Source organism: Centroberyx gerrardi, chromosome 21 (genome assembly GCF_048128805.1).
Source record: "Centroberyx gerrardi isolate f3 chromosome 21, fCenGer3.hap1.cur.20231027, whole genome shotgun sequence".
Classification (NCBI taxonomy): domain Eukaryota; kingdom Metazoa; phylum Chordata; class Actinopteri; order Beryciformes; family Berycidae; genus Centroberyx; species Centroberyx gerrardi.
Genome location: NC_136017.1, coordinates 17815307 through 17838604, shown reverse-complemented (window position 1 = coordinate 17838604; position 23298 = coordinate 17815307). Strand labels below are relative to the sequence as shown.

The following is a 23298-nucleotide window of genomic DNA, read 5'->3' as shown; positions in this document are numbered from 1 at the left end:
GTGTTCAGGCGTGTTACAAAGCAATTGTGAGCATCTGGAGCAATATAGGTGCAATAAGTCATAATACACTACCTTCTAAACTCCTGTGTTCATGTTCATTTATGTACCGCTGTGTCTGTTAGTGAGTTGCCTTGAACAGGGTTCAAAACACTATAGGCAGTAGCTCTTCAGGAGGCGGCCTTTCTGGCAAATCCCTACATCTGATTTTAACATAAACTAGAACTGTAGGACAGTGAGTCATTTTTGCACACAGATGACATATGGATATAAATTGTGCATAACTGTTACAAGAAATCTTCAGTGGCCAGAATGGGGGATTGCTTGGGGGAGGAACCACAGACCCCTGCTAATGTTTTTTTTTTTTATTGTGGTCTGGCTTCAGCCCTGGCCTTCATGATTTGTATGAAGCATCATTACAGCCACTAGTCTTTAAAAGGAGTCCTGTGCTTTCCAAGAGAAAGTTTCTATTTGTGGAAATGAGAGACATGGAAATATCCTCCTATCTCTATGTGTAGATGTAAATATGTCAATGTGTTTTTCTGTCTCTATTCAACCTGTTCTCACTCTCTGACAATGAAGCTTAGTGTTAACATGCAAATACACACTCAGGTGGGTTAGTCTCTCTCTCTGTCTGTCTCTCTCTCTTACTCTCTCTCTCTCTCTCTCTCTCTCTCACTCTCTCTCTATCTCTCCTGTTATGGTAGGGGATTATCACTGTAGAAGGCAGCTGTTGCGTAACAGATATAAGAGCAACACACACACACACAGAGGGGAGAAAACACTTTATAATAGAATTGTTTAGAGGCAGAGAGAGGATAGGGAGGAATGAGAGGAGGGCAGTTGTAATCTGTGGGACGAGTCCTATAGGAGGCAGAGAGAGAGGGAAAGAAAGAGAGAGAGAAACCCACATTTGTCTATTTGTCTTAGTGCACTCACAGAACATAATACAAAAAAGACAAGACATCAATCATAAGTAACGTAAAACAAAAATCATACCCCTCCCCCAATATCCCACAACATAGAATGCATACACTAAAGTGCATAAACAACTGATTAAAACTTAAAAATAGAGATTTGAAAAACAAATTCTATTGCATAGACTCAGGTGTCATGTTGTAAAGTGCTGGTGCAATCCTGTGAAGAATTTAAATTCAGACTTTAAATTCCGACTGTCTCAGGGTGTGCACTGTTTCTAAAATGCAATGTCCTGGTTTTAATAATCCTGAATCTTTTCCCTGTGGAGAAGGGGTCAAAAAGGGGGGTTGGCTGGGTGTGTGGGGGTCATATAAATTGCAAGTTGTTGCTGTAGTAACATGCTGTTTACCAAATAAAAAAGAAGACTCCACATTTTCTGGACATCTAGGTCAACAAATGGAGAGAGAGAGAGGGGGGGAGAGAAAGAGATTGTGTTTAGACCAATTAGATTAGATTAGATACACTTTGTTATTATATGGGGCAGATATTGGCCTCTTATTAAAAATGGGATCTGGTCCAGTCAGTGTGGTCCACCTATGATATGATGGATATGATCCAGTTTGACTGATTCAGTTTTAAAAAAAAAATTGATTAATACTACACTGGTTGTCTATGGGAAAACCTTAACCTGAACTGAGACGTTTTGATTAGATTTCACAAAAGTATGCATGTATTATTATTATTATTAAATTTTTTGGTGTGAAAATGGTCAAATTTAAACGTATTGGACATTGGCTCAAAATATGGGCCATCATTAGCTTCAGTATTGGCCTTCAAAGACCCATATCGGTTAAACTCTGTAACCTGTTTGACCATCAGTAACCTGAATGACAATGCATTAAGAGAGAGAAAAGTCACTTGTTTGACGTCACAACCAGTTCTACCAGTAGGATTAAGCGAATAGTGGACGTTTTAGCGTGGTGATAATTCTCTGTAATTCACTATAAGGAACATCCTGTACCACTTAATGGCAGTTTCTATAGCAGATTCCACATAAGCTGCAGTCACTTCTAGCCTTTCTGATCTGTTCTGTTCTGTTCTGTTCTCGTCTGGTCTGTTCTGGGAGTCAATATGACGGCATCAACAAAAAACTGATGGTACCTCAGGTCATTGACTCTGGTCAATTCTGTTCTGTTCTGTTCTGTTCTGTAGTATTGTGTTGTATGGCTGTATAAGGCATTCATTTCTGTTCAGCCATCAGTCTAACATTGCCGGTGCAACTAGAAACAATTTGAGAAGGTTGGTTCCATGTTGGCTCCATAGTCCCCATTGCCGTTTTGTATAGAGGCTTTGCAGTTGCAAATCATGCAACCATCACTGGTACTATCATGGAGGTCCATTGGAGAATTAGCTGTGCGCAAATAACAACCAGGCTAGAAAAAGAGAGATATCAAATGTAGGCTACTGTGACACAGTAAACGGTCTTGTCTTTAGCCCTAGTCTCTACTCCAAAACACTCTGAGTTGTAGCTTGAGAACAGTCAGCTTGGTTAACCTGAACAAACTGTTGGTTTTCGGCTTTGTTAGCTAGCTAACTAGGTCGGAGGCTGATTTAGCAATGCAATTGATATTAAAGTTAACATGTAACTACTAGCCACTACTAACGCTAGCTTCTACTAGATACATTAGCTGTGTGGAGGGGAACTCTTCATGTTGCCTCCTGCTGTTTACGTTCAAAAATGTCCGTCAAAATCAATTGGAAGGTTTGTAAATTTCAAATTACACATGAGGTGTGATTACACCTCTATGTCCTGTAAAACTGATTATCTCAGTGTTGCAAATGATCTGGTGGCAACAAAATGTAATACTATAGTTTTCACGGAGATTTAGCTGATGTGCCTTACCGTTGCAAAATGTCTGATATATATCAATTAGTAAAAATCACCCTATGGGAAAGTTGTTTACAAAAAGACAGTTATGGTTTGTTGCAGATACTATGGTTAGCTAGCTGACAAGCTGACATTATCTAAATACAAAATCTTTCAGATGTATCTGACGAAATGGTCACCATAGAAATGAGTCATGTCTGTTCAATAGTGACGGCCAAGTCTGGAATTGCAATTACCTATTCAGAGCCATTGTTGCCACAAGATGTGGACCTCCAATATGGCTGCCAGTGGGTGTATTATGCCACCTGAGAGCCCTCTATACTAGCTGAGCTTTAGCATGTTTTACATGTTACTATGGTGACACGATGGAGGGCATTGTTACATATTTAGAGCCAACCCTTCTAGTGATGGAGACCAAACTCTAGCTTTAATTAGCCTTTTCATATGCAAATCAACAGGTTATGTATTGGCTCTATGAGTGTGTGTTGGTGTGTGCTAAGGGGTAGAGTGATTTTGTACATGCCTTGGTGAAGTGAAGTGTTACTGGCTGCCAGTTGCCTTCATTCCTGAGCAAATCCCCATTCATTTTCCCATTGATAAATACAAAACAAATTCTTATGATTATTTAACTACATGAACTTCACCAAAACGGTAATTTTTAATAGATAAGAAACTATAACCTACAATATAGCTTGTTGCCTTATGGTGGCATTAAAAGATAATTCCAGTTATTTTCAACCTGGGCCTTATTTTTCTGTTTTTCTTATTTTCCCCAGTATAAACACATCTCACGCATGGAAGCTGAACTTCAAAATAAAAGCCCCCCGTATCTGCGCTGTCATTCTTCATTCTGGGTACTATGTAATATAAATGTTGAAATTCCTTATGGACCTCTCCTCCTTCCTGTCTCCTTGCTCTCTTGGCAACGGTAGTTATTTTTAGTGTCCTCTCTCTTTCTATAGTTTTTCTAGCAAGTCTATAAAATGAGCCTTTTCATGACGATAATGGAGATATTTAGTGAATCTATCTAGTGAATCAAATTGCGCTGACTCCGGCAACAGCATTTTATGCTGTTGGTGGCAAAAAGATTATGAGCAAAAAGTGTGCAGCATGTAAACTGAGCAAGCAGAATCAATCTGACCACATCATGAAAACCAACCTGAACTCTCAGCTTGGCACTGGACTGAAGCCAAAAAAATAGATTTTCAGAAAAGTAGTAATGCATTTTCCCTTAAAAGAATCTATCCTCATAACTGATATAGTTTGCCCTAGTGAAAAAAAACATAATAGTCATAATACATTTTAGGATACTACACAAATATCAAAGCAAAAACAAAGGAGGTAGACTGGGTTTAGGTTGGTTTATTTTACTGAACAAGTTGTAGCTTAGGTTAAACGTCCCTTTGATTAATAAAACTGTTAAATATGATAATGTTGCTATTCTTTTGAGGTAGGTACCATGCATTGTTGGACTGTTAACTCATTGGTCAGTCCAAAGGCAATAACATCACTTATTAGAATTAATTGGTTACACTACTCATTATATTATTTCTCTGTTACACCCCCCAAAGTTATCAGTTGCATCCTTGATGCCCGGTCTTCTTGTCATCAATTAAATCAAAGTAGTGGTAATACTTTCATCCAGAGAAAGTCCAATTTTCTACCATTTCTCAAAGCTAATTCGGTCTGAGAGGACAACCACTAATTATGAGGGAGACCATTTGGTGGAGGGGGTCGGACATACAGTACTTGCCTAATATTCTGACTAAATGGTCATTTTGTTTGAATCTAGCGGAAAAACAGTCAGAAAACTGTTTTTGGTACCGTTTGTGGCAGTGTATACTGCACTGTATACAGTATGTTGTAGCTTTGTCTATACATATGCTGCTACAAAGTCTTATTAGTGTTTTTAGTGCTGAAGATCTGATAGAGACTGACCCAGAGACTGCTGAGGTTCTGTTTGTTCACCATATCCAGGGCTATAAATACATCGCTATCTGATCCTTGGTACAGATTTCCCTTTACACACTACCTGGCACACTTCTGTGTGTATGTGTGTGTGTGTGTGCGTCTACACGTGCACATGCAGTGAGATGCTATCAGCTGTTCTTTCTCCCGATGGTAGAGAGAGTTCCACACTAAAGGCTATGAGGCAGACAGGAGCCTCAGTACAACAGTTTGATAATGAAGTAGGTGTTTTAACTCCTGTGTTCAAGGTTGCTGTTGTTGTTTTCAACAGTTGTTGGACTTCCTATAGTCCAGCCATTACGATTAGTGGTTTGGTTGACATCTTTCTATAGTCCCATTATGATTAGTGGTTTGGTTGACATCTTTCTATAGTCCCATTATGATTAGTGGTTTGGTTGACGTCTTTCTATAGTCCCATTATGATTAGTGGTTTTGGTTGACATCTTTCTATAGTCTCATTATGATTAGTGGTTTTGGTTGACATCTTTCTATAGTCTCATTATGATTAGTGGTTTTGGTTGACATCTTTCTATAGTCTCATTATGATTAATGGTTTTGGTTGACATCTTTCTATAGTCCCATTATGATTAGTGGTTTGGTTGACATCTTTCTATAGTCCCATTATGATTAGTGGTTTTGGTTGACATCTTTCTATAGTCCCATTATGATTAGTGGTTTTGGTTGACATCTTTCTATAGTCTCATTATGATTAGTGGTTTTGGTTGACATCTTTCTATAGTCTCATTATGATTAATGGTTTTGGTTGACATCTTTCTATAGTCCCATTATGATTAGTGGTTTTGGTTGACATCTTTCTATAGTCCAGTCATTATGATTAGTGGTTTTGGTTGACATCTTTCTATAGTCCCATTATGATTAGTGGTTTTGGTTGACATCTTTCTATAGTCCAGTCATTATAATTAGTGGTTTTGGTTGACATCTTTCTATAGTCCCATTATGATTAGTGGTTTTGGTTGACATCTTTCTATAGTCCCATTATGATTAGTGGTTTTGGTTAACATCTTTCTATAGTCCCATTATGATTAGTGGTTTTGGTTGACATCTTTCTATAGTCACATTATGATTAGTGGTTTTGGTTGACATCTTTCTATAGTCCCATTATGATTAGTGGTTTTGGTTGACATCTTTCTGTAGTCCCATTATGATTAGTGGTTTTGGTTGACATCTTTCTATAGTCACATTATGATTAGTGGTTTTGGTTGACATATTTCTATAGTCCCATTATGATTAGTGGTTTTGGTTGACATCTTTCTATAGTCCCATTATGATTAGTGGTTTTGGTTGACATCTTTCTATAGTCACATTATGATTAGTGGTTTTGGTTGACATCTTTCTATAGTCCAGTCATTATAATTAGTGGTTTTGGTTGACATCTTTCTATTGTCCCATTATGATTAGTGGTTTTGGTTGACATCTATTTATAGTCCCATTATGATTAGTGGTTTGGTTGACATCTTTCTATAGTCCCATTATGATTAGTGGTTTTGGTTGACATCTTTCTATGGTCCAGTCATTATGATTAGTGGTTTTGGTTGACATCTTTCTATAGTCCCATTATGATCAGTGGTTTTGGTTGACATCTTTCTATAGTCACATTATGATTAGTGGTTTTGGTTGACATCTTTCTATAGTCCAGTCATTATCCAGTATGCAAGTGCCTTTTTAAATTGCTTTTATTAATCCATAATAACAGATTGCTATGCAAAAAGAATGTAACTGCTCAACAACAATAATAATCAATTCATCTTAGTTTTAATCCTCTAGTCAACAGTAATTAAATCTTAAAGAGAGAGAGAACATGACATCACCTGTCACCAAAAATCAGCCAATAGCAGATGACAATTTCAGTAGCATGCTTTTTAACATTAGATGTCAGGCTTTACACAGATTTGGGTTTGGGGTTTAGTTACTTGTTAGTAACAGTTCTAGTAGCAGTATGAATGATGATTTCCGGGTCTCACATTACTATGTAAGTGAACTGTAATGCTGTCACAGATGGGGGTTCATCAGGTATTTTACGTACGTACGTTGTGTTGAGTTGTCAATGGGGAAGCAATGGGCTGCTAAGTTTTAGGTTAGTGGTCCGATTCCTGTGTTCATACAGGTCAAAAGACACAGCAATGTACCAGTTCTCATAGACTCACCAGGCTAAATGAAATGTGAATGGATCAATAAATGGAACTATTTAACAACTTTGAGCAATGCAGCACTGCATCATAGAACCATTGGTCTAAATCAAAATTAATGAATATGGGAACTATTGACAGAATATTTTCATTCTTTTGAGGGAACTACTTAATCTTTGAAGGGAACGACTACCTATTGTTTACCTATTTCATTTGTTATTTTGTTTGTCATTCCAGGTAACTATTTAGGAAACGTTTTATTTATTTTTATTCATTTTTTATTCATTTATTCTATCGAAATGATTGTTAAATTCATTCTGTTGAGGTAATGATTTAGGGAACTGTTTATTTTATTAAGAGAACGGCCTGTTTGCACCTACAGCATGTCCATAGGAAGACCTGAGAGAAAGAGGAGGAGAAAGGGAAGAGAATAGAGAGAGAGGAGGTGGACTTGGGGGAGGAACCAGCAGGAACTGGGACTATCTTCTCATGGATACTCGTTTTAGTGGGAACCACCCCATAATCATGGATACCACTTTCCACCATCCTAAATCCCATTAGTTCAGATGCCATATATAATTTTTAGTACTTCCCACATTCAACCTGATTCCACGTCACCATGGATACCTTCTTCCGACGTCATTTCCATCGTCGCCAAAAACGACCAAACCATCCCACTGCCGCCCATCGACCCAGTCCTGCTGTTCAAGCCAGTAAAGCCAGGAGGCGGTCTAGTGTTGGTCTGCCCTCAGCAGCATTAGCACAACGCAGACGCTCCTCCGTTGGTTTACCTCCAGCTTATACTGATCAACGCAGGCGCTCCAGTGTTGGCTTACTGGTAGCCAGCGGACAAAGGCGACGATCCAGTGTAGGGTTAGGACTAACGAATACAAGAGGAGTAGGGGAATCGGGAAGAGGTGTTGAGAGAGGAGAAATGACCATCGAGAGAGGAAGAGGAGTATCTCAGTGTAAACCCCACTATGCTCGTCGTTGCTCCAGCACCGTGGCAGACTCCTGTGTGCACCGAGGGTTGGCAGTGCGCCGTCGGCGTGTCCCTAAACTGAAATCCATCGAACCCCATTTGCTAGGGCCCTCAATGTTACTAGCTAGCTTAGTCCAAATGGGGAGGGAAGTGGAGGAGAAGGAGGAGGAAGAGGAAGAAACCTCTCTGTGCTCTTATTCCGAGTCAGATGGAGAGGTAGGAAGCGATGGAGAGATGGAGAATGACAGAATAGATGGAGGAAAAGAGGATGTAAGCTTTGGGTCTGCTACTCGGATTCGATTGGCCCAGGCAGTCACCATGGAAACTATTAACCCTCGCCCTTTGCTCCGCCCCCCTCGCTGTCTGAGGCGGAACTCCTCCCATCTCCTTCCGGCAGACGCGGTCTATCAGAGTAGCGAAGCGGCTTACGGAGTTTACGGTCGATATAATCGCCGACAATCAAGTCAAGTGTATCGGACTTTAAACCACATCATCCAGACATCCACAGCCAGCCCCAGTCTCCCTCAGTTGACTGGCCCAGGTCTGAACTCCAGTCCTGGGGCTAGAGAGACAGATCTGCCCCCCTCCAGGTCTCTGCTCCATAGAAGCTGTTCTTCACCAGTGGGGCAACGAGAGGGAACGATATACTATGACCCTAATTTGGATACGTGGGACAACTTCCTGTCGTATGTAACAACACACACACACACACACACACACACACACACACACACACACACACACACGCACACACACAGAATGAGAGTCTGTGCTGCACGTTGGTGTGTCTGTGTATTTCCACACAGTGTTTGGTAATTGGCTAAGCAGAAGAAACAACTTGTGATTTTGTTGCTACTTTTAGCGACACCTCACTGGCAACTAGTGACAAATCTAGCTACATTTTAGGTCAATTTTAGGCCCTGGAAAAGTCTTAAAATGTCTTGAATTAGCTCAAAAGTCATTGAATTTTTTGTTTCTTGGTGTGCTGGTTTTCCAGTGAGAAATTCATTTTCATGCTTATTTCAGTGGTGAAATTGGTCTTACATTTCATTTTAACCCGCTATTGAAAAAGGTCTTAAAGAGTAACTTAACACCAAACTCAAAGCTGTAAAACCTGACATGTAATGGTAAAAAGCATGATGTCACCACCTGTTGAATAGAAGGTGACATCACCTGGTACCAAAGATCAGCCAATAGCAGATTGCAATTTCAGTAGCATGCTCTTTACCTTTAGATGTCAGGCTATAAACAGGTTTGAGTTTGGTGTTAAGTTACTCTTTAAAAGTTAGAATTAACTTGATGACACCCGGAAACTGCTGCGGCAAATGCCACTAGTATGCAAATTAGCATATGACATGGACACTGCCAAAGACCCACTTTAAACCAGGAAAATCTCTGTTCAGTGTGTTTCTGCAGTGTGTTCGTGCATGTGCGTGTGTGTGTGAGTTATACGGTGTGTGTTTGTGTGAGAGAGTGAAAGTTTTGTGGAGTTTGTATGTTCTGCATTGGGAGAATGTGTGTTTTTCTGCGTGTTCTGCAGAGAGTGTGTCTGTTTGTATTCCTTTGTGGGATTCATGACACTGACAGTCATATGTGATATTGGACTAATACCAGCCTACATAATGTTTTCAGTATCAGCCAATTTCCGCAATGCTAAAAACCTGAACAAAAGCAAAGCCACTTCATTTGCACTACATACACAGTGGTGTTGATTTTCAGTTTTTAGCCCACATGGGTTACTCTTCCAAGAGTTCCAGTATTGAAACACACTTTAATCAATACATATTAAAACAAATACAAAGCAGTTAAAAGTTCAGATATATAGCAGTACATGGCAATTGTGATTCTGAGCTTGTTTTTTCCCTTTGGAACTAATAAGCATCACCTTTGTTTTTTTTCACATTAAGTACAACCTTATTTAAATCTACCCACCTTTTAATTCTCTCTATATCAGACTCCTGTATTTGTGCACTGGAGAACCCAGCAATGCACACAGTACTATCGTCAGCATCATTTCCATATATCAAATACAGCAAAGGATCCAGGCAGCTGTCCTGACGCAGACCACACTAGCTGAAATGATAGAGGAAAAAATACCCATTGATATAAACATATGTGTTCTACCAGTCAGGTATCATCCAATCCACAGTGTTTTGTTTAAAATTGAAAAATGAATTTTTGGAAAATTTTGTAAGAGGTTTCTTACAATCTTTGGGGGATTGGAGCGCTTGGAGCAGGTTGAGATCCTCAGTTGATACTAGAGATTCTATGTGGTTTTTGAATCTATCCAGGGAGAGAGACACGCACTAACCATTCTTTTCCTTACTGGGGTATGATAGTCCATCATTTCAATTAAAAGCTTTACAAAACATTCAGTTGCATGATCTAATTTGTCTTTAAGGTATATTAGTTCCCATGATCTTGCAGCTAGATCCCCCTGGAAAGAATCTATATTGACGTTTTTTAGACTTCTCTTCAAGGTAACATGAGGAGGTTTCTTTGGAACTTTAGTATTTCTAGTAATTGACACTATGTTATAGTCAGTCCAACAGGTGTAGAACAAACTTCAGAACATTGTTCTGGTAGGCTACAAAAGATTAAATCGATACATGTTTCAGTGTACAGGTGTTAGATTTTTCTAATGGATAAAAATGGATTAGATCCCAATTGTTTTTGCCCAATGACCCCAGACTAATAGTGTAACCAGAGCATGTGAGCGGAGCGGGAGCGAGCGGGGAGCGGGAGCGGGAGCGGGAGGATTTTGGGTGGAGCGGTGTGCGGGTTTTTTAAAAAGCTGGAGCGGCGCCTTATCTCCCGCTCCATCCCGCTCCAATTTCGCTCTGGTACCGCTCACACCATGTGGAAGCATGCCCGAGTCCGACCCAGAAATGCATCTGCGTAGAATTAGTCTGGCGATGCCAAGCTAATGTTCAAGCTATAATTAAAATACAACGCGGAGCGGAGCGGTGAGCGATTGGAGTGGAGTGGGCTGAAATCTGTGTTGAGCGCGGAGCGGTATGGAGCGGAGCGGCCGTGAGCGGAGGAGCGGAGAGAACTGACAGCTCCGTGAGCGAGGAGCGGAAATTCTCACCGCTCCGCTCCGCAGATAGCCCTTAGCCCAAGATTTTGGTGGTGATCCGGATCTGGAATTTTCACTATAATACGATTTTTACTTTTTAGCATTTATGTGCTGGTGGGAATTTCTGACATTCAGAGCTTACAAATCATCTGCTAAACAGCATTACATTCACTTTCATGTTGTTCAGCGTTGGCAGAGGTTTGCGCTCTACCGAGTGTGTTCTGGTTTTAATTATGGGATGGAACTGATTGTATTTTAAATATTAGTTAGACCTTCAGGTGTTACCAGAGAAATAGATATTGTTAGCAAAAAGTTTTAATATTAAATACAACACCCAAAAATACGAATGGACAAGACCTAATTTTAATCTTGTGATCCTTTAAAAGATTGGAATGGACTCCATAAAGGCAATCGCAATTCACTTTTCTTGACTTTATTTGATGTACACCATGTTGGGTATTACTGTATTAACACTTAATCAGAAAGTATTAACACTACCAGGAAGCATTGTGAAATATTGAAATATAAAATCAGTGAAATATAATATCTGTATAAATGTCTCGTGACATTTCGGAGCACTTAACAGACAAACTAGATCGACATTGTGTTTTCTTGATATTTGCCACTTTGAAGTTTATTAGCTTGTGTTGTCAAAAACCAAATAAGGTCATTCACATTTCTCTCTCTCTATCATTCTCTTTCTTGCTCTGTCCCTCCCTCTCCATCTCTTTTCTGTCTCCAGGAAAGCGATAGCCAAGTCCGGCCTGCACCACCTGGCCTGTCAGCCCAGTACATCATCTCTGAACAGAACCGACTCAGAAGCGAATATTCGGAGTACAGTGGATTGGACCGTGAGTTCTGATTCTGTGTATCAGTCTGACTAAACAACAGCCCTAGATATGAAACCATGCTCAAATATTCAAGTTTCAGCATAGACATCAAGGACTTTTCAGCTATCAGCAGTGGTTTTTCCCATTGAACCCTATGGGCGCCATTCCAGACCATGGAAGCAGGTTTCCGTTGGTGATGGTAACCTCCTTGGATGGTGCCCATGTCCTTCTCCTTCTCCTCTTCCTCTGTCTCCTCCCTTCTCTTCTTCTCCTCTTCCTCCCTCCTTCCTTTTTCTGCTCTTTCTCCCCCTTCTTCTCCTCTGTCTCCTTGTCCCCTTCTCCCCTTCTCCTCCTCTTCATTCTTCGCTTCCCCTCCTCCCCTTCCTCCCCTTCCTTCTTTTCCTCTTTCGTTTCCTCCTCTTTCCTCTTCCTTCTTCTCCTGCTCCCTCATCAGTTTTTCAATTCAGTGAATGACATAATTAAAGGAATTATAGAAAATATAATATTAAAAATTCTTCAGCTTTGAGTTCCTGTCCTCTCATCTCCTTCTGTCCTCCCTCGTCTCCTTCCTCCTCCTCTCTCTAACCTTTCTCTCTCTCTCTCTCTCTCTCTCTGTCTCTCTGTCTCTCTTCCTTTAGGAGGCAGCTGTATATGGAGATCATATCTGGTTTGAGACCAATGTATCTGGAGACTACTGTTATGTAGGAGAGCAACACTGTATTGCCAGGACACAGGTTAGTAGGCTGACACTCTGATTCTCTCTCTCTGTGTGTGTGTGTGTGAGAGAGAGAGAGAGAGAGAGAGAGAGAGAGAGAGAGAGAGAGAGAGAGAGAGAGAGAGAGAGAGAGAGAGAGAGAGAGAGAGAGAGAGAGAGAGAGAGAGAGAGAGAGAGAGAGAGAGAGAGAGAGAGAGAGAGAGAGAGAGAGAGAATGTATGCTCACTGTCAAACAATAAAGCAGTATGTATATGTATCATTACAATGGAAATTATTCACCCATTTTCCTTCACCAAAGAGGAGTTAGTGACTCATTATGTCTGTTTATTTATATTAATATACAGTAAATCATCATACAAACACACCACATTAAAACAACATATTATGTCATATTATATCATGTCATATTATATCATATCCTGTCATGTCATATCATATCAAAGTCATACATATACACTGTCATCTCATATCATGGCATCAGATCGTATCTTATCATGTCATGCCATAGTCATACAGTATACGTATATCCACTTATATATCCACATAGTTCTGTGGTGATTCCAAGTTGACAGTGTTTCAGCAATACAAGACTGACCCTCAATGGTCAGAGATGGTATTACTTTTTCTTTTTTTTTTTTTTTTTTCAAATGATAATTGTAATTTCTGTATGTATGTTTTTAATGTCTCTCTCCCTCTCGCTCTATCTCTCTCTTTCGCTCCAGCAAAAGTCAGTCAGTCGTAGGAAGTGTGCTGCATGCAAGATAGTCGTCCACACCATCTGTATAGAGCAACTGGAGAAGGTAATGTTCCTCTGTCTGATTTTGCATTAATTCTTTCCATGAAGCAGACTGATCAGGTGAATCCATGTGAAAGCTCTAATCCCTTATTGATTTCACCTGTTAAATCCACTGCAGTCATGAAGGAGAGGAGAAGCTTAACCTTCAGTCATGAGGGAGAGATGAAGATGGAGAGAAGTTTCAACATTTAAACTTTCAATCATAAAGGAGAGATGGAGATGAAGGAGAGGAGAATCTTAAAGAAGAGGTTTAAACCTTCAGTTATGAGGGAAAGATGGATAGGAAGAGGAGGAGAAGCGTAAAGGAGGTTTAAACCTTTAGTCATGAAGGAGAGATGGAGAGGAAGAGGATGAGAAGCTTAAAGCAGGAGGTTTAAACTTTCAGTCATGAAGGAGAGATGGAGATGGAGAGGAGAAGCTTTAAAAAGGAGGTTTAAACCTTCAGTCATAAAGGAGAGATGGAGAGGAGAAGCTTGAAGAAGGAGGGTTAAACCTTCAGTCATGAAGAAGAGATGGAGAAGGAGTAATTAATTAAAAAAGTAATTAAAAGCAATTGTCTCAGTAAACATATAATTCCAAGGTAATCGCTACCCCAGAAAACAGGTGTTTCTGAGACCACAAGTTGCCACAGCCTTTATGGATGTCATCTGAACTGTTTCTAAAGCCTTCTGATACTGTGTGTTGTGTTGTAATTGAAGCAGAGTGCTATCTATTTGAAAGAAGGGGCCAATTGTATTTAACCATCCATCCTGTCTAACCTCCAGTTTCCCAGCTCTAGAGCCATTCTGCTGGATGACAGTCTGCCTGTCAATGACCCCAACTTTAGAGTGAGATACACAAAACTCTTCCTCCTCTCTCCTCCTTCTCCTCTTCTTCCTCCTCTGTCTGTCTGTCTGTCAATAACCCCAACTTTAGCGAGGTACGCACACTAGGGTTGGTGTCTTGACTTTTCAATTCAATCAATTCAAAATTGAGCCTGTAACCAACATGATAAAGCATGTATTCTCTATATGACAGCCCTCTTATGCCAAGCGATTTCTAAGACCTGGGTTTGATTCCTTTGAAGCGGAATCAAACCCAGGTCTTATACACTCCCTCTTAACTAAACCACATTTGTTCATCTTCCTCCACCATCGGGAAAAGGTAATTTTGGTTTCTTCGAATCACATTTCATCTAGATCTTCTGGCTCATTCTCTTGTCAATCGAAATGGTATTCCAGATCTGACAGGTTTGGTTGGCTGTCAGAAGGGGGGTTGGCCCCTGTTGATTTTAAATGGTAAGGGCCTATCTGGAAAGGTCATGATACCCAGGCAACTTCCCGAGGCAGTGGAGGTGGAGGGATGAGGATTGGCGACAGGGACAAAGTCAACATGGATAAGACAGTGGGCAATGAGGAGTGAAAGTATTGTGGAAAAAATATTCTTGTTCATAGATGGTAAAATTACCCATGTATATATTTTTATTAAACTTTTATTTAATCAGGTTAGTCACTTGGAGATTAAGAATATCTTTTTCAAAGGAGACCTAGCCAAGAAGCAGCATCAAGACAAACAGAAAAGTTGCAGACCAACAACATACAACAATGTACAAAGTCAAAACCTATTTTGCTCTTGAACTTAACAAAGCAACGACAGCTCCTTACTGAGTCTGTCATAAGGTCCTTCACTATCACTTAAAACTTATATTGCTTCAAAATGTTGCCTGTGTGTCATGACATTAATAGTGTTTCACTAATCATATGGAACCTTACGATTGTAAGATCTTAATTTTAAAATAAGAGAATAATAGGGAGGGGTTAAATATTTTGTAGTGAGAAGATGGATGCCACCCAAGGTCTGGGACTTGCCAGGTTTAACCATGGTTTGTGGAAGTAACCATCTCTGGTTGTGCCTTGCTGTCTTCAGGTTCTTGACTCAAGTCTTCTGGGGATGGCCAGCATCAATACTTTACAGAATAAAATGGATTCTACCTGACCGCCAGAGGCAGTGCTCAACACTGAATATTATCCGTCTCACGTACACACAGTTCAAGCATTTATCAAGTCATGTGACCTAGGATGGCGCAGGGCAGTATTACCTCCCTGTGTGAACGTCCTGTCATCCTGAAATCTGCTCCTTCTATCTTGTCGCACATAGTTCACAGCTATAGGTTAAGTCGAGTGACAGATATTTGCTTTGTGTAGCTACTGAATTAGCTGGTGGCTATTCACTAGTAGACTCATAACCACCAGGTTGGAGCTACGTTTTTATCCTCAAGAGGCTATGACTGACCAACTCCAGCTATCCACACCTATCCTCTCATGACCGAATGGTTTTTGCCTGTACTCTGGTAGCGCCAAGACTAACGGTTGCACTCCAGTTGCACACCATTAGCAGGCTCAGGTAGGTATTTCTGGCACCGTTAGCTCCCTATCCATGTTACAGTAAATTCACTGTTTTTAGTGCCCTTATGTCATGAGCTATTGTCTGGAATAGAGCATGTGTGCTCACAGCTGCTGGCTAGTCTTCAGTCCTTCCATGCCTGGATGACTATGCAGTCTCCTACGATCAGACAACACCTTGACTGTCTTCCATAAAAGAACACCAGACACCAGGTCTAGCTAGTCACTGAATGTGATTCTTTTCCCTTGCCTTGAAAGCCTTAGGGACATACATCTCCCCGGTGTGCAGAACAGCATGGCAGACTTTCTCTCTCACCAGGAACCTCCCTCAGGGGAGTGGAGACTCCACCCAGACATGGTGAAGTTTATCTAGGGCAAATATGGCAAGCTAGAGGTAGACCTCTTTGCCTCAGAGCACCCTCATTCTGGTTCACACAACACACTCTGGTTCTCCCTGAGGGAAACGACCAGTCCACTTGGGCAGGACGCGCTGGCCCATCCTATCTGTGCCTTCCCACAATTGCTCTAATACTGATTACATAACACTGTGTTCAGCATAGCAACCACAGACTTCTTTGGCCTAACACCCCGTTCTTCTTAATAATGCCAACCAGGTCATTAAGCGACATACTGGCCTTCACCAGCATCTTTACCCAGTTCTACAGGGTCAACACACTGTTTTACCAACATCTTCAGCCTGTTCTCAAGGAGGTTGAAGGTTGATTCCTGCTGACCTTGTTGGTAATAACCATCCACTGTTAAGCATTGCCTCTGCAGCCAGGACAAATGAATTAGAACCACAGTTACATCTGTAACTTGAGTTTTTACTATTCTCTTCCTCTCTCCTCCTCCTCCACTCTCCAGATTAATTTCAGGTGTAAACCATCTTTCAGAGAATCAGGCTCTAGGAACATACGGGAGGTAAGTTCTGGAAGTTTCCTTTACATGTTATTATTATTATTATCATCATTATTGTTTATGTTACTATCCACCAAATTTCCTTCACTCAACATGAATCCATAGCACATACTGGTTTCATTTGCGCCTCGAGTGTTTGACTGCAACACACAGAGTTGACACTGAAGATCTGCAAACAAGAAGCCAGGCATAATTTTATACGCTTAAGCTAGAGCAAACAAACCTTACATAACTGTTTGGCCCCAAAGTGTGACAGACGACTTATGGTTGTGATCCATAGCGCCACCATCTGGCCAACCTTGCCATTACATGTTTTTGTTTTTTTATCACTCCTGAAAAGTTGACTCAATCTCCACCAAATTTTACACATACTATGGCTATTCCAGATAATTTTGATACACACAGGCATTTGCCCAAGACACACAAATAAAGTTGACAGTGAAGTTGCACAAACATAAACGTAAACATAAACGGCTGGTTTGCGGCTATATTAATTATTAGTTATTAATTAGTAGTTGTACTATTAGTATTATTAGTATTATTTGTTATTGGTTTATGGTTTGGGAAATTATTGGGAAATTAAGATTTTGTGTGTGTGTGTGTGTGTGTGTGTGTCCAGCCCATTGTGGTACGTCACCATTGGGTGCATCGGAGGAGGCAAGAAGGGAAATGTAAACAATGTGGGAAGGTGAGTTGTAATTCTAACATTATTTTTCTATTTACCATGTTTTCAGAATAACAGGACCTCATTTAATGCAACGGGAAAGTGCAAGTCATATATTTATACACACTATATAAATCTCTATACATTCAGTATCTAGGAATATATATATATATCTATATATATATATATAGATATATATACTGTACGTTACGTATATATATATATATATAAAAAGAGGGGAATTGCATTTTTTCATCCTATTAGTTTGAACAATTTTTTCTAAGTAACTTTAGTAAAACTAGAATTTTCAAAGTAGCTTCCCAAACACTGTGCAGTGAGTGTCCAGAAATGCAGTGTACCATGGGCTACTTACACTGAATAGATTGAATAGTACAAAATAATTAATAAGCATTATAAAAAAGACATAATTTCTGAAGATAATGTCTTTATGTGTCTTGTCAGTGAGGTTCAGCTGAATGTTTACTGCGTAGTACGTTTGTTAAGAGAGTTGATGGCAAAGTGCCATTTCTTCTTCTTCTTTTTCTGACCAGGGCTTCCAGCAGAAGTTTGCTTTCCACAGTAAGGAGATTGTTGCCATCAGCTGCTCCTGGTGCAAACAGGCTGTGAGTAGTGTGGACAAGGGGCTGGTTGATATGCCCAAAATATCATTTCGCTTTCTTACTTTACACTGTATAATAATATTGGACTATTTGATTTTTCATTACAAATTCTTGATAATACTACTGCACTGTACCCTTTTTACATTTAGTGTACTAGTTTAAAAAAAGCTGTAAAGTGTTGCCAAGAGTGTTATAAACAAAGCTTAACTTACTAAAACTGAGTGGCGGTGAACTCTTAAACTCGACTGCAGTGTAAGTGTGTGTTAGTAGAGCTGTTGAGAGGGAAAATCTGGGTATTTGTTTTAAGTTTTCATCCAACCGAAAGTTAGCATTCCTTCCACTTTTCTCTGTGCTGAAGCAGAATAGTGTAGTTTGAGTGTAAGTGTAGGAGTGATGGACATTACATTCAACAGAAAGTTGTGAGGCCAGATACTGTTATTAGAAACACTGTCAACATTCCTCCACTTTGTTTCAAATAAAATACTATTTTTGTCAGCGTGATCATTTTTTACAAAGTAGTTATGAACACAAATATATTTCTCTTGAGAGTAGCGTTGCTGTAGCTCAACCTCTTCCAATGTGAAGTAACCTGTAGCTTGTAAAACTAGACTTTGAAAGGAGTCTTATGTCTCCAACACTGGAGATAAAAGGGTTTTTGTAACATCTGACTGGTGCAACCTTCAGAATCAGAATCAGCTTTATTGGTTAAGTATGTACACATACAAGGAATTTGACTCCGGTTTTTCGTTGCTCTCAATATACTTACACAGAATAGATATACAGCTAAAAACAAGGACAACAAGATGAACAGAGGTAAACCTAAACATTTAACATTTAACTACTATGTACAAATATCCTTTGTAAGCAAAGGACAATAGTGCAATGGTGCAGAGTGCAAAGATGCTGGAATAAATATGGAGTTGTTGGTGTAACAGGTTACATTATATACATGAGGTATTACACATTACATACATGGGGGGGGGGGGGTAATTATATACATGAGGTAGGTGTTACAGGTTTATTGCACAGGGATAGTTTCTGTCACTGTATGACTGATTTAAGTGTTCATCAGAGTGATGGCCTGTGGGAAGAAACTGTTCTTGTGTCTGGTTGTTTTGGCGTACAGTGTTCTGTAGCACCTACCAGAGGGGAGGAGTTGGAACAGGTTGTGTTCAGGGTATGATGGGTCTGCAGTGATCTTTCCTGCCCGTTTCCTGACTCTGGAGATGTATAAGTCCTGAATGGAGGGCAGGTTGGCACCAATGATTTTTCCTGCAGTCCTGACTGTCCTTTGTAGTCTGTTCCTGTCCTGTTTGGTGGCCGATCCAACCCAGACTGTGATGGATGTGCAGAGAACAGACTGGATTATTGCAGAGTAGAACTGGATCAGCAGCTCCTGAGGCAGGTTGAACTTCCTGAGCTGGCGTAGGAAGTACATCCTCTGCTGGGCCTTTTTGATGAGTATGTCTATGTTGGCCACTTTAGGTCCTGGGAGATTGTGGATCCCAGAAACCTGAAGTTTTCCACAGCAGACACGGTGCTGTTGAGTATGGTGAGGGGGGCAGTGTTGGGGGGCTCCTCCGAAAGTCCACTGTCATCTCCACAGTTTTGAGCTTGTTCAGCTCCAGGTTGTTATGACCACGCCAGAGGGCCAGCTGTTCAACCTCCCGTCTGTATGCAGACTCGTCACCGTCTCGGATGAGGCCGATGACCGTTGTGTCGTCTGCAACCTTCAGGAGTTTGACAGATGGGTCTCCTGAGGTGCAGTCGTTTGTGTAGAGGGAGAAGAGCAGAGGGGAGAGCACACATCCCTGGGGGGCGCCAGTGCTGATTGTCCGGGTGCTGGATGTGATTTTCCCCAGCCTCACCTGCTGCCTCCTGTCTGTCAGGAAGTCTGTGATCCACTGACAAGTGGAGGCTGGCACAGCGAGCTGGGTGAGTTTGGAGCGGAGGATTTCTGGGATGATGGTGTTGAACGCCGAGCTGAAGTCCACAAACAGGATCCTTGCGTATGTCCCTGGGGAGTCGAGGTGTTGCAGGATGTAGTGCAGTCCCGTGTTGACTGCATCATCCACTGACCTGTTTGCCCGGTAGGCAAACTGCAGGGGGTCCAGCAGGCAGCCTGCGATGTCTTTCAGGTGGGCCAACACCAGTCTCTCGAAGGATTTCATGACCACAGACGTCAGGGCGACGGTCCTGTAGTCATTTAATCCTGTGATAGAGGGTTTCTTGGGGACCGGGATGATTGTGGAGCGTTTGAAGCAGGTGGGGACTTCACAAAGCTCCAGTAATCTGTTGAAGATCTGTGTAAAGATGGGGGCTAGCTGGTCAGCACAGACTTTCAGGCAGGAGGGTGACACGCCGTCTGGACCTGGTGCCTTCCTGGTCTTCTGTCTCTGAAAGAGCTTACTCGCATCCTCTTCACAGATCCTGAGTGCAGGTGGGGGGTCAGTGCGGAGGGGTGAGGGGGTGGCAGGGGGTGCAGATGGTTGTTTGATGTGGTCGGAGTGGGTGTGGGGTGTGAATGTGGGCCTATCAAACCTGCAGTAGAACACATTCAGGTCGTCGGCCAGTTGAAGGTTCTCTGGACGGGCGGAAACGCAGACTTTTGAAAACGATGACGCAGACACCCACGTTCGCTTCCTGATTGGGTCTTATCAGTCACGACGTGTCCTTCCCTGATTCGTCACGCCCCTATCATGTAACCCTTTCAGTAACAGTTCCACCTCGTCGTCAGTCCAATACATCCATGGTCCAAGCAAAGAAATCTCTGATCGTACTTTTCGCCATTGCTGTTCTTCCTCCGTAGTATTTTCTGCAACTAAGCAACCAACCGCAGAGTAGACAATCTGCTTCCTGTTTACACCGGCACGCGCATGCCCAGTGTACGTGAATGGTCATGTGATATGCGTTTTCAGGTGTGTTAGTATGGACGGAGATTATTTCTGAAATGCTCGTGTGGACGGAGATCGTTTTCGTTTTAAAACGCCATTTTAAAACGAAAACGTATTAGTGTGGATGTGTTCCTTGGCCTGGTTGTACAGGATTCTGTCCCCACTTCTGTAGGCCTCCTCCTTGGCCTGGCGAAGCTGCCTGAGTTTTGCAGTAAACCAGGGTTTGTTGTTATTGTATGTGCAGAAGGTTTTAGTCGGCACACACATGTCCTCACAAAAACTGATGTAAGATGTCACAGTGTCAGTGAGATCGTCCAGGTCTGTAGCAGCAGCCTTGAAAACGCTCCAATCAGTGCAGTCAAAGCAGGCCTGTAACTCCAGCTTTGCCTCGTTGGTCCATCTCCTCACAGTCTTAGCAGATTTTAGTTTCTGCTTGTAAGTCGGGAGAAGATGAACCAGACAGTGATCAGAGAGTCCCAAAGCTGCACGGGGGGCAGAGCGATAGGCGTCCTTTAATACAGTATAGCAGTGGTCCAGCGTGTTTTTGTCCCTGGTGGGACACTTGATGTGCTGTCTGTATTTTGGCAGTTCGTGGCTGAGGTTTGCTCTGTTAAAGTCCCCAAGAACAATGAGCAGGGAGTCTGGATGTTTGTGCTCCATGTTGAATGATGATTAAATTATTATTATTAAATTATTTAAAATATCAACTATATAGAAATAAATAAAAATTCAATGTAGTTGTAGTAGTTAACTATGCCTCAAAATGAGAAAAAAGTAATATACTAAAAACACTATCCAAAAACATTTAAACTAAACTACCACCAAACCCCTACAAAATGTAATTATTACAAAATCTAGTTAAACTACATTTAATTTACTAGTTTAATTCCAGTCTTAAAACTACTCCCCAACACTGCACAGTAGTATGTCTTGTAGCCTACTGATCTTAACAAATTAATTGTATTTATTTTTAATGTTGTACTTTCCTCTGTAGTACCACAACAAGGTGTCCTGCTTCATGCTGCAGCAGATTGAGGAGGCTTGTCCAATAGGAGCTCATGCTGCTCTCATAGTCCCACCCACATGGATCATACGAGTCCGACGCCATCAGGTAACATGACTGTCTTCCTATAATGTCTGTCTGTCTGCATGTAGACGCTGCTTGCCTTTCTCTGATCTGTCTTACTCTTAGGCCGATCATAGGCTTGGGTCGATATTCGATAATATCAAATATTGCAATATTTTCTGCAGTATCAAATATCGCCCTCCCCATTATCCCCCACCCCCGTCCTGGTCGAAACACCATGTGTTGCTTAGATCACAATTGTGCAAACGTTAAAACTTAGAAACCTATAATCTACTGGTGGTAAGATAGTAAAAGACAAAATTAATCATAGTTGTAGTGACACATTTGTCATTTTATTTCAAGTGGGTTCCCTTTTCCTCAATCAGACCGTTTTTCCTGGAAGTGCAGGAATTAGCAAATTACACTAAATGGCCATTGTTTTTGTTTAATAGTAAGATCAAAATTCTTGGCTATTAATAATAATAATAAAATTATTATTATTATTATTATATTCTATATTATGCAATATTTTCTACAATAATAATAATATCTGCTTAATAATAATAATGATAAGAATTATAAGAGTAATTATTATTAATAGCCTAGAAATTTGATGTAATTTAGAAGAAATAAAATACAATAAAAAAAAACAAAAACAAAAAACAGCCGACCAAAAAAAGAAAGGGACGCTAACGCATGTTGCAATCTTATGCTTTTCAGGCAGAGGAGCTGAATATAAATTCTGTTAAAGAGAAACTGAAACCCAAACCCAAATCTGTGGTGAAGCCTGACATCTAATGGTGAAAAGTAGGGTACTGAACTGGCCTTCTGCTATTGGCTGGTCTTTGTGCCAGATGATGTCACCACCTGTTGTACTCTATAGAAGGTGACATCACCTGGCACAAAGACCAGCCAATAGCAGAAGGCCAGTGCAGTACCCTACTTTTCACCATTAGATGTCAGGCTTCACCACAAATTTGGATGGGGTTTAGTTACTCTTTAAATGAACAACTACATACAAACAAATACTCGTTTCCAGTGTAAACACATACCAGCAACCATCATAGTACTCTAAACAACATAGTACTTATAACTAGCTATCAACGCCTGTTGAGTGGTTCCAGTTACTAAGTGGCTAATTAGAGACGATACAATGAAGGAGGCTATCAAATGTTAATGCTAATATTAACATTTTTTGGCAATGCCCCTCATCATCGAAGTTCCACAGGGGCAAAATGATGGGCGAAATTAATAATATTCCCCATCTTGTATTCTCAACCTATTTAAAGGACACATGTACCACCATCTTCTTTTTAACTTCCTCTTTTAGCACCGATTGAAAATGTCTAAAATTAGACATTCATCTACGGTAGCCATTTTTAACTATTGTGCTCATGTAAGCAACTACAGTATATGTTAACTATGTACCAGGCCT

General features: G+C 40.8%; 1 protein-coding gene across 4 annotated transcripts in view; it reads left to right on the top strand.

Moving 5' to 3' along the window:
• Positions 1-23298, top strand: part of dgkza (diacylglycerol kinase, zeta a) — a 116153-nt gene that overhangs the window by 26566 nt on the left and 66289 nt on the right. For 2 of the 4 annotated variants that reach the window (XM_071916769.2, XM_071916770.2), the window contains 8 exons: positions 11722-11830; positions 12448-12543; positions 13247-13324; positions 14085-14147; positions 16566-16622; positions 17239-17307; positions 17835-17906; positions 21792-21908. In XM_071916769.2, coding sequence (XP_071772870.1) covers positions 11722-11830; positions 12448-12543; positions 13247-13324; positions 14085-14147; positions 16566-16622; positions 17239-17307; positions 17835-17906; positions 21792-21908 — 661 coding nt within the window. Of the gene's footprint in view, positions 1-7300; positions 8587-11721; positions 11831-12447; positions 12544-13246; positions 13325-14084; positions 14148-16565; positions 16623-17238; positions 17308-17834; positions 17907-21791; positions 21909-23298 lie in introns of those variants that run through there. The other 2 variants (XM_078291039.1, XM_078291040.1) reach the window with 2 other exon arrangements.